We start from the raw sequence: 15,897 nt of genomic DNA on the forward strand, positions 1-15,897 counted from the left end.
TGGAGGAGGATCTACCATCAAAAGTTCTCATGATACCACGTTTCCGAGATATAGAGGATGATAGGAAACATTTACGACTTTGCTTTTTACTTCTTCTATTAGATTAGACACATCATTCAGCGAGGAGTTTTCGAGATATTTCAAAAACGATTCGAGCTTGTCAAGAAAGGATTCTTGTCTTTTGTTTTTGTTTTGGGAGTTTTGGAGGATTTGCATATACATTCATAACAAGCATCAGCATCAGCATGGAATGGGGAATGGGATGGATTACATAAAAAGGGGAAAAACCAGGCACATCATTCCTGGAAGCGATTATTTTACTATGTATTTACAGAGGACGTGGTTGTATGACACCACAGCACACCACTTTTCGTTAGAGAAGAATGATACATCTTCACAACATAACCTATGTCTCAATCATTGTGATGCAATTGTCCCCTGATTCTGAACTCTATGTTGGGGAGTATATACATTGACGTTGTTGGTGACGACTGCTGCATTGAATGTTACGTATTATAACCTGGAATAACACCACTTTTGAGTCAGTCATTTATATGAACCGTTTCTAAAAAGGTAAAAATACTCGATATACGAGTGGAACGATGAGAGACACGTGGGCCTGCCTGTTCGGCCAAAACCGCTTCCAGATGGCTGGCCCAACTGCGAAGTCTAAAACTCGCGTTATATTTAATAGCGAAACTCTTTTCCATGTTATTACCGTGAGAAATCTCATGATCTTCTCGCCTTGCAGTATAGAGACAAGAGGGTCTGTTTTATTGGTTAGAATTGGGGAAAGTTAGAGGCCAAGTCGGGATCGTGCAGGACGGACGGGAACGGATGAAGCGGGTTTTGTCTCTTTTTCTGACTGGGGTTATGAGCGGCTTTGATTGGGTCTTTTTTAATTGAGAGTTTTTGGTTGTGAAGGGATAAGACTGGCAAACTATATTGATCACAGAACAAATCAGCACCGCAATAGTCTTTTTCATGGTTCAGCGTCCAGCGATGGAAAAGACTGGCAATAAACGAAGGGTTCAGCAAGGTTTAGTCGAATTGGCTTATTTCATTAATGTGTCCTGTATGACGCTATAGAACAATATAGATTCCAGTTCAATGTATCACCACATCCTTACCCGCCCGCAACAATCCCAGAGGACAAAGACAACCAACATCACCCACAACTCGCTGATCGGCCTACTACTGGTGAAACACACAGACCGCGACATCGCGAGCCGAAGAGGGGAGCTATTGTTCTCTTGACGGTGCAATGCCTACCTATAAGCCAAACCTCAGCCTCAAAAGCGGTGTCGCGACGAAACAATGCAACATGGCACATCTTCGTATCCAAAAAGACAAAGAGAATCGAGAAACGTGATCTGAAACTTATGTGGTTTGCTACGACCCAGTACCTGTATCGAGTCTTGGCTGAGCATTCTCTATGAAACTAGAGGACAATGATCGACAGGAGGTTCACAGTAAGGCTGATCCCAGCGTTGTGGGCTTGGTATTGTTCTTTGGTTTGGTGGCGTTGTAAAGTTTTGATACCGTTGAGATGGGTTCTGAACTGGAATAATGACTGAAAGATAAACAGTATATCCTGGGTCAATATTTTGATGAAGATGAGGTATATCACTTGATCAAATATAACCAGGTCCTGGAACTTGTAATACCGGTAAACCGGCTTGTCATTGAAACCGTTATTAGATATTTATCAACAAGAGCAATGTCTGTTTGCTGTACATAGGTAGTAGGTAGTCAGCCTCATGCATAGAACAATACCAACACCTTTAGCCGAAGCCATGTTTGCCCAGTAAAACCTACCAGCCTTTTTCTACTGTAATACAGGTGCCTCGACCACTAAACGTCCGTTAGTTTAAACTCTACAAGTACCTACCTCAAGCAAACAATATCAATTCTTTCAAGGGTAGAACAATATTAAACACGGGCCAAGACTTTAGAATATGCCCCCGGAAATAAGGTCGAACAATAGTCGGAGACAGCTCAGACTAAACTCAGTAGAGCAAAGATGGCCCTCGGTTGAATGAATACTACACTGAGTGAGTGGGGGAGGAGAGGCTAAACTCCAGATTTTACAATGGGAATCGAGACTAGCTATTATTCTTTACTTGAATTGGATCTCTGATATTAATTTATTTTCTTAGTTTCATATATATATGGACTTGATATAAAGACGAGCAACGTTCGCTCTTTAAATCTCATTCACAATCTCAATAACCCTCATTCACTCTCCCACTTGGATATATACATACCCCTCTCTCTCATACATTATAACCCATATCGTCTCATACATACCTCACCATGGAAGCTCAGGAATTCCGCGAAGCTGCCAAAGCTGCCATTGACGAGAGTAAGTCATACCCTCACTCAACTCAACCCTCATACTAATCAACTTCACTCCAGTAACCGATTATCATGAAAACGTCGCCGATCACCGCGTCGTCTCAAACGTCAAGCCAGGCTATCTTCGTCCCCTTCTCCCTTCCGCCCCTCCCAAAGACCCAGAGCCTTGGTCCGCCATCCATCATGACATCCAGTCCAAGATCTTCCCCGGCATAACCCATTGGTCAAGTCCTCGCTTCATGGCCTTCTTCCCTTGCTCCACCAGCTACCCTTCTGCTCTGGCCGAGATGTACTCTAACGCCTTCAACGGCGCCCACTTCAACTGGATCTGCAGTCCTGCTGTAACCGAGCTTGAGACTATTGTCATGGACTGGCTTGCGCAGGCATTGGGTCTTCCAGAGTGCTATCTTAGTGGCGGTTCTACTCACGGTGGAGGTGTCATTCATGGCAGTGCCAGTGAGGCTATCCTCACTAACATGTGTGCTGCGAGGGAAAAGTACCTCGCTGCTGTAACCGCTCACCTCCCTGATGATAGCGAGGAAAAGGAAGATGCCCTCTGGAACCACCGCAGCAAGCTTGTCGCTCTCGGCAGTTCAGGCACACACTCAAGCACCAAGAAAGCCGCTCAGGTTCTTGGCATCCGCTTCGCCACTGTCCCCGTCACCGAGGCCGATGGCTTTGCGCTCAAGGGCAAGGCTCTGGCTGCTACTATTGAGAACCTACGTTCTCGTGGCCTCGAGCCCTTTTTCTTGACTGCCACTCTTGGCACCACTGATGTCTGCGCCGTCGATGACTTTGAGGGTATTGTCCAAGCTCTCATGCCAACTTTCGATACGCCCCAGGAAATCTGGGTGCATGTCGACGCTGCCTATGCAGGTTCTGCGCTCGTTCTGGAGGAGAACCACCATCTCCCCAAGGCTTTCTCATCGTTTCACTCGTTCAGCTTTAACCCCCACAAGTGGCTGCTCACCACATTTGACTGCTCTGCCGTCTGGGTGCGTCGTCGCGCATGGCTCATCCAAGCTCTCAGCATCAAGCCACCCTATCTGCGTAACCAGTTCAGCGACGACGAGCTCGTCACCGATTACCGAGACTGGCAGATCCCTCTTGGTCGACGCTTCCGCTCTCTCAAGCTATGGTTCGTCATGCGAAGCTTTGGTATTAGCGGGCTTCAGAAGCACATCCGCCACGGCGTCGAGCTTGGCGATAGTCTGGAGACCAAGCTTGCCTCTCGCAGAGACATCTTTACCATATTCACACCTGCGCGGTTTGGTCTCATCACGGTAAGGGTCAACGGCGCAGACGAACGTGAGATGAATGATCGTACTGAGGCGGTGTATGAGGCTATCAACGCAGCCGGCGAGTTCTACCTTACAGCCACTGTTGTGAATGACAAGTTTGCTATTCGGGTGTGTACTGGTGTGACCAAGGTGGAGGAAGAGCATGTGCAGCGCATGTTTGACATTTTGGTTCAGACGGCCGAGGCTGAGATTGCAAAGAAGGCATAAAGAAGCAGTTAGATTGGAATTAGACGACGACTTAGATGTTCAAGAACAAGCAATATGTCAAAAAATTGATATACGTGTCTGTATTGATGCTGTGGTAATGTGAATATAAAATGCAACCGTTTCATATGCTCCTTGAGTTTGTTTTCCTTATGCTTATTTTCCTTCATGTCCCCGTGTTTGTCATATTCATGTATTTCGTTATAATCATCATGCCGCCATACCATCTTCACCGACTATATCCTCTGTCCCGTCGATCATAATAGTAATCATCATCATCTTCGTAGTAGTCTGGACGTCGACTGCTTGATCGATACCTCCTCCTTCCCCTACCGTCGTCTCTGCTTTTGTTGTCCTGGTTATCCTCATCACGCCATTCGTGCTTGTGCTTGTACCGGTCGAAGTCTTTGCTGAAAAAAGTGACAGCGCCGATGAGTGCGAGGACAAGGCCTGGTGTCCAGTCAAAGCCTCTTTCTTTTTGGAATTGTTTGTGTTCGCGACGAGCCTCTGGATGTTGTCGACGAGATTGTCGGTGACCTCGAGGAGGCTCAGAGTAAGTATCTCGTCGTCCCATGGTTACAGTAGTTGTGGAGTGATGAATAGTTTGGTTGTGTAGAGTGTCGTTTTTGTAGTGTTGTAAGAGACTCGAATGTGAAATCGAAATAGTCGTATATGATGAGTAATGGAATGTCGTCAAAGGCAGGCCTTAGACATATGTCGTATCATATCTCTCCAGCGTTGCTTTATATGCAGACTGAGCTGAGGAAAGATAGAAAAGGAGCAGCCCTCACGTTAATAATAAACTTGCAGAAGAAATCCCCAAAACTAAAGGCCTTGGATCTTAAACCGTTGAACCTTGTCCCCGCTGCCGCTGTCAGATTGCATATCCGGGGACCACTATAACATTCAAACAGTGAATGTCATTTGCTCCATCGTCGGCTCAAAGCTTAACATCGACAGGGATGCCAAGTTGGGGGGTGACGTGCCCTTGGGTTACGTGCCAGGGTCCAATTGAAAGACATGCCACTAAATGATGTCACCCATATCGTCATCTCCCCTCACGCTTTGCCCTAGGCAGACTCAAACAAAGCAATTCTTCGTACCCAACATGCATCTTCACGTAACTTTGCAGTACCAAGACCCATCAGGCGACTTATATCGGTGAGCATTGATGATTGTCTAGATCGGGCTTCTATTCTAGAGAACAGACACTGCTATCTACTCTAGCATGAAACACACCAGTTCAAGTTTACAGAAAACACAAAATCAGATCAGATACTCGCTCGTCGCGGTGCCATCGTGCGTCTCAGCGCCTTCTTGGCCTCCGTCTCTTCTACCAAGGGCAAGACTCCTTGCTCTTTCATCTTGTTGAAAAACTCTTGTCCATACTTGTATCCCAGCTGGTACAGTTCATCAAACTTGTGGAAGTCGAGCGTTCCATAGTCATCAATCGGCGGTCGCATATAAATGCATCCCGCCATAGTCTTGGCACGTTCCAGAGCATCAACGCTCGACACATATGCTAGTCGTCCCTGAATCTCCGCAAGGGTTGGAGGGTTCGGGTGAGACGAGAACGGATTCCATCGATTGACAAACGCCCACGCTCCAGACAGCGAGTCACCATATGTTTGCGGTGTATCATCATCCAAGGCACCTACGTCGATAGCAAAGATTATGTCAACTCCAAGACCCTTCATGTGCGACACGGTCAAATTGTCAATGTAGCCACCATCAAGTAGCATACTGCCCTCGTCGCACAGAGGTGGAAGCAAACCGGCAAGGGACATGGAGGCTCGGATATACCTCCAGGCATAACCACTGGTGTGAAACTCCGCCCGACTCTTACTGATGTTAGTTGTGTTGCAGTAGTACTCAAGCCAGAAGTCTTCCATTTGCGTGTCACCAAGAGCTTTGAAAATGCCACGGTTGAACTCGTGTCCTGTAGTGTACGAGGCGGAAGGATAAGTCAAATCCAGAGCAAAACGCCAAAGACTGGCCATTCGTCCAGCAAACTTTTTGGCGAATCCGAACATGGGCACGACATCCGCATGACGAGCATAAAGGGCTCCCACAAAGGCACCAATTGAGGTTCCCCCAACCAGATCAATAGGGATTCCGGCCTCTTCCATGGCCCGGATGATACCGATTTGGGTGATACCTCGTGCACCACCTCCGCCAAGTACAAGTCCAATTGATTTGCCACACAGCCGTCGTGCCAGGCGGTGGAAATCTCCCTTGAAAGGCGAATCGGGCGAATAGTACGGAGTATGATGCACCTTGCGTGAGGTGTATTTCTGTATCTCGGCCTGCAACACCTGCACACGCTCCTTGAGTGCTTGACCGAGTTTCTTTGGGGCATGTACTGGTATCTGGTTTGTCCTAAAGGCCATTTGGATGTGACAATGACCTCCATTGATCCACATGCGATTCTGGAGCCAAGCACGTGTGAGGCCAGGCCGAGAGTAACGTTCGGCATGCAACAGGACCAGCACCTTTCTAGCTGTAGACTTCATGCCAAGCATGAAGCGCTCGTACTCACCAATTGCCGGTGATCCTTCGGCAAGGCCCACCAAGAGAATGCTATCTGCTTGCGTGATACAAGTCTGCGTCCATGGGGAGTTGACGTTGGTATCTAGTGAACCGTGATGTTAGCTTACTGCGTCCATACAAGAGTTCAAAAACATGTAGTAATGTGGCATAGTCAGGAAAAAATTAGAGTTATAGAACCAACATCGGCTTTGCCTCTGGAGTCTATGTGTGATCTTATCATCATAAAGGGAGTTGCTGAGAAAGAAAAGAGATGAGTCACTGCTTACCTGCAACATAAACAACCAGGCCGTATTTTTCTTCCAAGTCAGCAAGATATTGAGAAAGCCTCAGCTTTCCCATCTTGTTAAAGGCATGCTTGCCGAGATGGTTGAGAATAGCAGCCTGGTTGAGGGAAGTGGCACCATTGGCTGGGCCAACTTGAGCGAGGGCGTTCATCAGACGGTTTCCAAACTCAATAACAGGCACGCCAGCCGTGACAGGAAGGATTGCCACTGTTCGAAGATTCATGTTCGACTTTCGCATCAATGTCTTGGGGCTGGTACTGGCGTCCTTGGAGGAGAATTTGGATGTATCATCAACAATTGCCCTCATTCTGGATGCGATGATCTTTGAGATCTTGATCGTGATGTTGGGATGTTCCTGTGCCAAGCTGTTGAACAGTGTGCGAGGGAATTTCACCAGCTCAGTGTCTCGAATAGCGTGTAGAGTGCCTGGGCGGACGGTCTCCGTGAGCACCTCAAGTTCACCGACACTGTCACCTTGACCATATTCAGCCAGAGCAGTGACACCACCACTGCCGCCCTTGCGTTCTTGGACCATACGCAAGCGCCCATTGAGAACGATGTAGATGGCTTCGCTTTCATCGGCTTCATGGAAGAGGACCTGTCCAGCATTGACTTGGACCCATTCCAGAGCAAAGTCAATGTGCAGGATCAGGCGTGGCAGGATATTGGTCAATCGCTTGGCCATCGTGAGAAGAACAATTGGATAACGATCCACGATGCGCTCAAGTGAAGCTCGGGGCAAAAAGCCCACATACACATCGGTCTTGGCCACAACGTCGATAAAGGATCGGTATGAAGAGACGCTGCCAATGTAGCCAGCAAGTCCGCCGGGTTTGACCAAAGCTATGCTGCGGCGGGGCTTCTTGGATGTTGACTGTTGTGTCTCGACCTCGGCTTGATCTCGTGCAGCTTCAGTCTTTGCCAAAGTGGGAAATGATCCCATGTCAGACGGGTCGGGCGATGATGGGTCTTGCTGCGATTTGCCAAACCCGCTGGACTTGAGAATGTTGTGAGCATCACCCTCGCTACTCGTGCCAATGTCCAGGAACCCATCAACGACATAGTATAGACCGGGGTTTCGCTCTCCCTGTTCTACAAGGACCGAGCCCTTGGGAAAAAACACAATCTCAACCTCGTCTTTCATGTCGTTGGCAAGGTTATGGGCACTAACAGGGGCGTGCAGGGCAGTCCCGTTTGATGTCACAGATTCCGTGTCGCCATCAACAGAGCCATCGTAGGGAGGCATGAAACCAAAAGCATTGCTCTGGTTTCCAAACCTTGACCGCCGATGATCGACTGAAACCAACTTAGGGGAGCCCTCCATGGATTCTGGCTCGCGGGACACGCTTCCATTGGTATCTAGTCCAAGTGACTTGAACATGCACTCTAGGATAGAAGCACGGAAGAGATTATCTTCGTCGACAGTTTCTCGTGGATCCAAAGTCATGCGACCTAGTCTCCTCGAGTCAAAGGGATCGTTAAAGAACCGATCATCCTTTGGATTGGCACCCTGCCGTCTCATCGAAGCTCCCGAGACAGCTCGTTGATCTGCTGGAGAAACACGCGAACTCCCACGACCAGCCAACTGTGTATTAGACAGTAAGTCTCCAGGACTCGGGGTATGAGGCGAAGCTCGCTCACGAGGTGGCGCGATGGTGCTTGTAACAACTGAAGTCCCTCTCAGTTTTGTCATTGACTGTAACATGGCCTCCTTCCGCAGTCCGGTGCTAGACCGTCGCCGGTGAGTAGATGCCGAGTTGTGTAGTGCAATGCCCTTGGTGTCATCTTCCTCCTCACTGCGTTCACGTTCCCGCTTGAACTTCTCCTTGAGACGCTCCAGTGCATCACCTCGTAAGATGTTGGGGAGCTGACACATGGTGTACTTAATCATGCTCTTCTCCGTCTGCAGTACCTCACTGGTCAAGCCCAGATAGTTGAAGGCCTGTGCGAGAGTGACTCTCTGGAATCTGGAGAGAATGACGTGGACGATGTGTGCGGTAGCCTTTGGATAGATCTTGATAAGCCTCCTGAAAGCACTCGCAGGAATAATGGCAATCGTGGTATCAACCGTGGCGCGAGCAATAATGTCTGGATGCGCCGAGCCGGATGTTGCTCTTGATGGCATAGGCGGCCTAGTGGGCCGAGGAGGGGGAGTGGAGCCATCCAGTGAGATAGGTGGAATGGCAGTGTGTTCAGTTTCTATACCAGAAACACCCAGACCTTCCGGCTCCTTCTCATCTGCCTCAAATTCATGATGATTGTGAGGCGTGCCAGGCATAGACAGGTTCGGTTTCTCAAAAGTTGGATGGCGAAGACCACTGCTCTTGGCGGGATGCAAAGAAGGATCCTCGTTCTCTTCGTTTGGCTGTAGCCTAACATCCTCTGTAAAAAGAGACATGATGGAAAACAGTGACGACATGGGGGCTCCGTTGCGAACTTCTGTCAAGAGTTGATATGTCTGTTGACCAGGAGCGTCATCATCCTCGTCGGACGAGTCCAGATCAAGGTGCCCTCGAGAGGCGGCGGCAGCGCGTGGGCTTCGGTTTGATTTGACAAAAATCTCAACCAATCCATCGACGACAATACAGAAGCCCTTTTCTTCTTCGAGGTTGATGGTCTCCCCTGCAATGAGCTTTCGCGTTTGCATGCTTCGAGTCAACTCGTGAAAGACAGGTCGCTCCAGGTAGCCAAAGATTTTGATGGCACTCAAGAACTCGTCCAAATAGTTTGCCAATCCCGACTTGGAACCACCCTCGTGAGTATCCGGGAAAAGGTCGATCTCCGGCTCTTTGCGTTGGGGCTCTGGAGGCAGACGAGAGTACATGTTGAGGATGCGATATCTCACAACCCAACTGACGGCCGACACGACAGCTGCCATGATGAACATGCTACACGACTGTTAGAGCTGAAAGCCAACAGAGTACATCGGATGACATACAGCGTGGTGGCATTCATGGTAACGGTCCAACTTGTGGAGAACAAGTGGAATAAGAAGGAAGGGACATTGATAGTCGCAATCCGGATCACCCAATAAAGGATAGTCGATGTAATGTGCAATATAGATAGAATCAGCCACCCAAAGAGGCCAAACCATGTGTAAGGCTCATGGACGATGACGGCAGGCATTGTGCTCATCGCGGAGGGAGGGGAGCTGCTGAAGCTGAGGGCATGGGCGACAGTCTCAGCGACGTCGCCGGCCATTTGAGCGGCGTTTGACGGATCAGATGCCATGGCTGATGATGAAGATGCTGCGCATCATAGCGTTGCATCCTGTAGAAAAGAACCGCGTGGAAGCGGAGGGAATTTGGAGGAAGGGAGAGATTTGGAGGTGACGAGGTTTTAAGAACATGGGAAAGGAAAAAAAGAAAGCGTGACTGCATTTCCTGCGCGCGCAAGCTTTTAGCTTGTGATTGAGTGCGGAGCTACAGGGGAGCTTTGGGTGCCGAGGATTGGCTGAACGATTCTACCCCACCTCACTGAGGGTTCAGTGACTGAGGCGCTGAATTTGCTCCGGACAGGCATGAGCCTAGAGTGGGTGGAGGGGCTATCCGTTTGTACCGTCACTTTTCATTGCTTTTAACAGTTGGTTGGGCTTGGATAAATCATATCCTCGGTATTTTACGTCAAGTGTCTCAGTTACTACGAGAAGAATATCGTAGTAACTTTTGGTGTAGCAAACAGACGGTAAAAGTCTGTTGTCTCGCCAAGCTACCGCTATTCAGACTTCGTCTCCTGCTTGATAATGTGCGATCGAGCTTAACAACATCTTGCGATAGCTTTCGAGATGCCTTTCGCGCAACTCGTTCTCGGTAGTCCGGGCTGTGGAAAGAGTACATACTGTGATGGCAGTGAGTATTCCGACACAAACATTTCCTATACAACAGTACAGCTGACCGGTCAAGTGCACCAGTTCCTAGGCGCCATTGGGCGAGCCTGTTCAGTCGTCAATCTCGATCCTGCCAACGATCATACCAACTACCCTGCAGCTCTCGACATTCGCAGTTTGATTAAGCTCGAAGAGATTATGAAAGATGATAAATTAGGTCCTAATGGTGGCATCCTGTATGCCCTCGAAGAGTTGGAACACAATTTCGAGTGGTTGGAAGAAGGACTGAAAGAATTCAGCGAAGACTATATTCTTTTCGACTGTCCGGGACAAGTGGAACTATATACACACCACAACTCCTTGCGAAACATATTCTACAAGCTCCAGAAGATTGGATTCAGGGTTGGTCGCTTCCGCTGTTCGAGATTGCACTGACTGATCGTTGATAGCTTGTTTCTGTCCACCTCTCCGACTCCTTCTGCCTCACGCAACCGTCGTTATACGTATCGAACGTCCTCCTCTCCCTTCGTGCGATGATCCAGATGGATATGCCACACATAAATATTCTCTCCAAGATCGACAAAGTCGCCGACTACGACGAACTCCCCTTCAACCTCGATTACTATACAGACGTGGACGACCTTACATATTTGACACCCCATCTTGAGACCGAGTCGCCCGCTCTCAGGAGTGAGAAATTTGGCAAGCTCAACGAGGCGATCGCGAATCTGATCGAGAGCTACGGTCTGGTGCGCTATGAAGTCCTGGCTGTCGAGAACAAGAAAAGTATGATGCATATCCTCCGTGTCATTGACCGTGCCGGCGGATACGTCTTCGGTAGTGCCGAAGGAGCCAATGATACAGTCTGGTCAGTTGCCATGAGGAACGAGTCGTCCATGTTGGGGGTGCAGGACATCCAAGAGCGCTGGATCGACCAAAAAGTGGAATATGATCAAATGGAGCGCGAGGCCGAAGAAGAACAGGCGCGCATCCAGGAAGAACAAGCCATGGAGATGGAGCAATCACAGCCACCTCCTGCGCCGACAGGTGGCATGGATCCTGATTTTGGTGACATGACGGTGCCCAAAGATAGTGGGATCAAAGTAGTTAGAAAGTAATGATACCCGTTCAACCATCTGCATCGTCCATTTCCTCGTCGCTTGACGCGTCGTTGATGTCGAGGACCATTTCGTCCTGGTTACGTAAAGAACTGAACGAGGACTTGGGGTCAGTTTCTTCTTGAGCGGCGAGGATGAGCCTCTTGGCCTGGCGAATAGCCTCATCTTCAGCTTTGCGAATTGTTCCACTGACGCGCACAACACGAAAGATGCAAGATCTGCCGTCTTTCACAGGAACATGATCCATAAATGTCAATGTGGACCAGAGCATTTGATAATGAGCTCTTGAACATTTGAGGATAAAAGTTGACGTTGCCAACGAAAGGTATTTCACTTAAGCCATGTCAGTAATGCAACGCGCTTTGAGATTGCCGTGTATCACTCACCAGAGCAGTTCATCAGTGCTCCAGATCCATAGTCACCGTATAGTGACGCGACTTCAGCTCTGATACCCTTGATTAGAGCGCCGGGAGACAGCTTTTCGATAGTTGGCTGGTGATGGAGGACCGAGTCTGGCAAATTTGATTTTGCAGCTGTTGCAGGGTCTGGCGGATAAACGATGTTGACAAGAAGATATCTCTCTTTTATGCGCACCATTTTGAACGAATTCTAGTATAATGTGTTGTGTTACTGGTGATGGTTGTAGTTGAGAGATCAAGTAAATAAAAGCTTGTGACTGGATGAAGAATTTGGGTTGCATGTCCGTAAAGTTAACGATATTCGGCATGAGTGAGTTCCACCATGACCGGGTTAGTGGGGCCGTAGCAACTGAGAGCTCACTTCCCCGCCGCTATCAGTTGATGAAGTCAATCATTATTCAGTACCAGTTATATCTCACCATACCTACATATGATACTGTGTCTAGGTATATATTGGACCTTATACTCTGTCATTGGACAGCGAAAAGTTTCAGTGGTTGATAATAATATTTATTCTTACTCAATTGCCCAATACGATTATGGCTTCCGGCCCCCTCAAGGCAGCTCTTCTTATTGTCTCAACGACAGCAGCTAAAGATGCCTCTGCTGATGCTTCAGGCCCTATACTTACACAAGTGCTGAAAGACGAGGGAGAAGGGAAATGGGAAGTTCATGATACAAAGATTGTCACTGATGATGTACTTGCAATCCAACGCCAGATAACCGCCTGGACTGATGGCTCGGATAGCATCAACCTCGTTGTTACAACTGGTGGAACTGGTTTTGCAACTGGCGATTCTACTCCTGAGGTTAGTTCTATTTCAGATGATTGAGACCAATCAAGGTAACAATTTGTTCAGGCAGTGACTCCCCTACTGCACAAGCAAGCACCAGGCCTCGTGCATGGCATGCTGGCTGCTTCTCTCACGGTCACACCATGTAAGCCATGCCACTGCTGTTCTTATTTTAGCCTACACTGACAATAAAAAGTTGCAATGATGTCTCGTCCAGCCGCCGGAGTGCGTAACTCAACCATTATTGTCACCTTACCTGGCTCGCCCAAGGGCGCCAAGGAGAACCTTCAGGCGATCATCAAGACACTACCTCATGCATGTATTCAAGCGGCCGGTGGTAATTCTAGAGCCATCCACTCTGGGGGAGTCAAGAAACTAGAGGCCGAAGCTGGCATTTCAAGTAAGAACGAGCAGCCTCCAGCCTCCGGCCACGGATGCGGTCACCATCATCACAGCCATAATCATGGCTCTGGACACGGACACAGTCATGGGAATCTTGTCAGACATACAAAGCCGGGAACTACCTTATCTAACGACCCTGCACTTGGACCGTCTCGTCGATACCGGGAGTCACCTTATCCCATGCTTCTAGTTGAAGAAGCGCTGGCATTGATCGAACAGCATACCCCTGGACCCGAGGTTGTTACTGCCTCAGTCGACCAGTCAATTGTGAACTCAGTTTTGGCCGAAGGTGTAGAAGCCAAAGAGAACGTACCTGCGTTCCGCGCCAGTATCGTCGATGGATATGCTGTCGTAGCACCCAAAGATGGCCAGCTGAAGGGAGTCTTCCCCGTTACGGCCATATCTCATGCAGCACCGGGGGAGATTGGTGCTTTGAAGGAAGGAGAGCTGGCCAGAATTACTACTGGTGCCCCTTTGCCTCCAGGCGCCACTACTGTTGTCATGGTGGAGGATACCGTACTCAAAACAATGTCAGATGATGGAAAGGAGGAGAAGGAAGTAGAAATCCAAGTGGAGGGTGTTAAGGAGGGCGAAAACATCCGCGAAGTCGGCAGCGATGTGAAGGAAGGCACCGTCATTCTTAACAAGGGCGAGACCATCAGTGGTGTTGGTGGTGAAATAGGCCTACTTGCGTCTGTAGGAGTCTCAGAGGCCAAGATTTATCGACGTCCAGTGGTAGCCATTCTTTCGACGGGCGATGAGATTGTCGAGTACAATCGTCCAGGAGACCTGAAGCTGGGCGAAGTTCGCGACACAAACCGAATCACTCTGATGTCCGCCGCCAGAGAATGGGGTTATGAGGTTGTGGATCTAGGTATTGCCAGCGACAAGCCTGGTACGCTGGAAGAGACTCTTCGCGATGGGCTTCGTCGCGCAGATCTACTCATTACTACTGGCGGCGTGTCCATGGGCGAGTTGGATCTCCTCAAGCCAACGATCGAGCGTTCTCTGGGTGGCACAATCCACTTTGGTCGAGTTGCCATGAAGCCTGGAAAGCCGACTACCTTTGCTACGGTTCCCGTCAAGGATAACTCGGGACAGCGAGTTACCAAGGCTATCTTTTCACTACCTGGTAACCCAGCGTCTGCTCTAGTTACCTTCCACCTGTTTGTGCTTCCGTCACTCCACAAGCTGTCTGGTGCCTCTACTGTAGGCCTGCCAAGAGTTCCAGCCGTTATCTCGCACGATTTCCCTCTGGACCCTAGGCCCGAGTATCACCGTGCTGTGGTGACAGTTGGTAAAGACGGACTCCTTTCGGCAACAAGCACTGGCGGTCAACGAAGTTCCAAGGTTGGCAGTATGAGGTCAGCCAACGCCTTAGTTATACTACCAAGCGGGAAGGGTAAGCTGGAAAAGGGTTCAAAGGTTGAGGTCCTACTATTGAATGCTGTCCAAGCTGCTTGAAACATCAACGATGACAAAGGTCGAAAAGGCGCAAACTAGGTATTCGCTGTCATAACAACTTGCAATCGATCAAATCATACAATGCAGAAGCCTTGATGACATCCTAATCTTGAGTAACATATAATTCAAATCCCACGTCGTGATATACACCTTCGTCTTCAAATGATACTGGTACTGATACTGATACAGCCAAAACACGTCCTCCCGAGCCAATCTTCCAAACGCCTGACCAAGTATTATTGGCGCAATGCATATACGCGCTCCGTCTCTTTTGGAACACACAAGTGTTGATGCCGACAGCAAGGCTGCCGGACTCGATGGATCTCTATTGTGGGTGATAGGTTTATTTCTTCTCGCCAAAGGCAGGGGCCTTGCTGGAAACCAGGAGGCCGATGATAAGACCGAACAGGCCGAGCACTGAGCTGAAGATCTCAATGACCAGAATCTTGACGAAGCTGCAAAGGTGTTAGAGAAGAGACCAATATGCGGCGACGTAGGATATATGACTTACAGAGAGGGATCGGCAGCATCAGCCAGAGCAGCACCACTTCCGTTGATACCAACAGCGACACCGCAGATGAGGTTGCACATGCCGACAGTGATACCAGACCAGAAGAGGGCATATCCAGTGTAGTAAGATTCGGCGGCGTAGAGATCGGCGCCTGAAACGTTCTCGACCTTTTGGGAAAAGACGATGGCCATGATGACGCCGTAGATGGCGACGACCTCACAGAAGATAATGGAGATCAAGTTCTTGGTTCGGATGCGGGGTGCCTTGACACCACCACCGAGAATCGATGAGCCGGTAATGAAGATGCCCCTGACGAATTGACGTTAGAGCCGTGTATCAGATCGATGAGGGTATACGCACCATGCAGCGCCAACAACAGAGAGACCGATACAAAAGGCGATGCCCAGTGTAGCCCAGGTATAAGGCGAAACGGCCTCGAGGAACGCGCCGACATCGAAGGACTCACCGCTGCCGGTGAAGAGCATATCTATACGGCGGCGTCATGGTCAGCAAAGGTACATCAAATCTCCAACTATGCAACGCCTCTCGGGGATGGGTATCGCGTACAGCCTCCAACGATGGTCAGGAACGACCCAATTCCGCCCACTCCATAGTATAGACTCATTGCGACGGTGTTCTAATTGTTGTATCGACGATCCGGGGGGT

General features: G+C 49.1%; 7 protein-coding genes across 7 annotated transcripts; 3 read left to right on the forward strand and 4 right to left on the reverse strand.

Annotated features, from left to right (window-relative positions):
• Positions 1–2,316: 2,316 nt before the first annotated feature.
• On the forward strand, positions 2,317–3,866 carry FPSE_07198 (uncharacterized protein; the record flags this gene model as incomplete). Its single annotated transcript, XM_009260316.1, has 2 exons — positions 2,317–2,365; positions 2,419–3,866. The coding sequence occupies 2 exons, from the start codon at positions 2,317–2,319 to the stop codon at positions 3,864–3,866; spliced, it is 1,497 nt and encodes a 498-aa protein (XP_009258591.1).
• Positions 3,867–4,092: 226 nt separating this feature from the next.
• Positions 4,093–4,437, reverse strand: FPSE_07197 (uncharacterized protein; the record flags this gene model as incomplete). Its single annotated transcript, XM_009260315.1, has 1 exon — positions 4,093–4,437. The coding sequence occupies one exon, from the start codon at positions 4,435–4,437 to the stop codon at positions 4,093–4,095; it is 345 nt and encodes a 114-aa protein (XP_009258590.1).
• Positions 4,438–5,134: 697 nt separating this feature from the next.
• FPSE_07196 (uncharacterized protein) lies at positions 5,135–9,928 on the reverse strand (the record flags this gene model as incomplete). The annotated part of the gene is made up of 3 exons (XM_009260314.1): positions 5,135–6,495; positions 6,680–9,585; positions 9,636–9,928. 3 exons carry the CDS (start codon positions 9,926–9,928, stop codon positions 5,135–5,137), a joined length of 4,560 nt encoding a protein of 1,519 aa, XP_009258589.1.
• Positions 9,929–10,481: 553 nt separating this feature from the next.
• Positions 10,482–11,641, forward strand: FPSE_07195 (uncharacterized protein; the record flags this gene model as incomplete). The annotated part of the gene is made up of 3 exons (XM_009260313.1): positions 10,482–10,545; positions 10,600–10,925; positions 10,973–11,641. 3 exons carry the CDS (start codon positions 10,482–10,484, stop codon positions 11,639–11,641), a joined length of 1,059 nt encoding a protein of 352 aa, XP_009258588.1.
• A 10-nt stretch (positions 11,642–11,651) lies between these two features.
• FPSE_07194 (uncharacterized protein) lies at positions 11,652–12,238 on the reverse strand (the record flags this gene model as incomplete). Its single annotated transcript, XM_009260312.1, has 2 exons — positions 11,652–11,974; positions 12,028–12,238. The coding sequence occupies 2 exons, from the start codon at positions 12,236–12,238 to the stop codon at positions 11,652–11,654; spliced, it is 534 nt and encodes a 177-aa protein (XP_009258587.1).
• Positions 12,239–12,599: 361 nt separating this feature from the next.
• FPSE_07193 (uncharacterized protein) lies at positions 12,600–14,720 on the forward strand (the record flags this gene model as incomplete). The annotated part of the gene is made up of 3 exons (XM_009260311.1): positions 12,600–12,869; positions 12,921–12,999; positions 13,051–14,720. 3 exons carry the CDS (start codon positions 12,600–12,602, stop codon positions 14,718–14,720), a joined length of 2,019 nt encoding a protein of 672 aa, XP_009258586.1.
• Positions 14,721–15,063: 343 nt separating this feature from the next.
• FPSE_07192 (uncharacterized protein) lies at positions 15,064–15,856 on the reverse strand (the record flags this gene model as incomplete). Its single annotated transcript, XM_009260310.1, has 4 exons — positions 15,064–15,175; positions 15,232–15,540; positions 15,592–15,718; positions 15,799–15,856. The coding sequence occupies 4 exons, from the start codon at positions 15,854–15,856 to the stop codon at positions 15,064–15,066; spliced, it is 606 nt and encodes a 201-aa protein (XP_009258585.1).
• Positions 15,857–15,897: the final 41 nt, after the last annotated feature.

The sequence above is a fragment of the Fusarium pseudograminearum genome, chromosome 3, assembly GCF_000303195.2.
Source record: "Fusarium pseudograminearum CS3096 chromosome 3, whole genome shotgun sequence".
In the NCBI taxonomy this organism is placed as follows: Eukaryota; Fungi; Ascomycota; class Sordariomycetes; order Hypocreales; family Nectriaceae; genus Fusarium; species Fusarium pseudograminearum.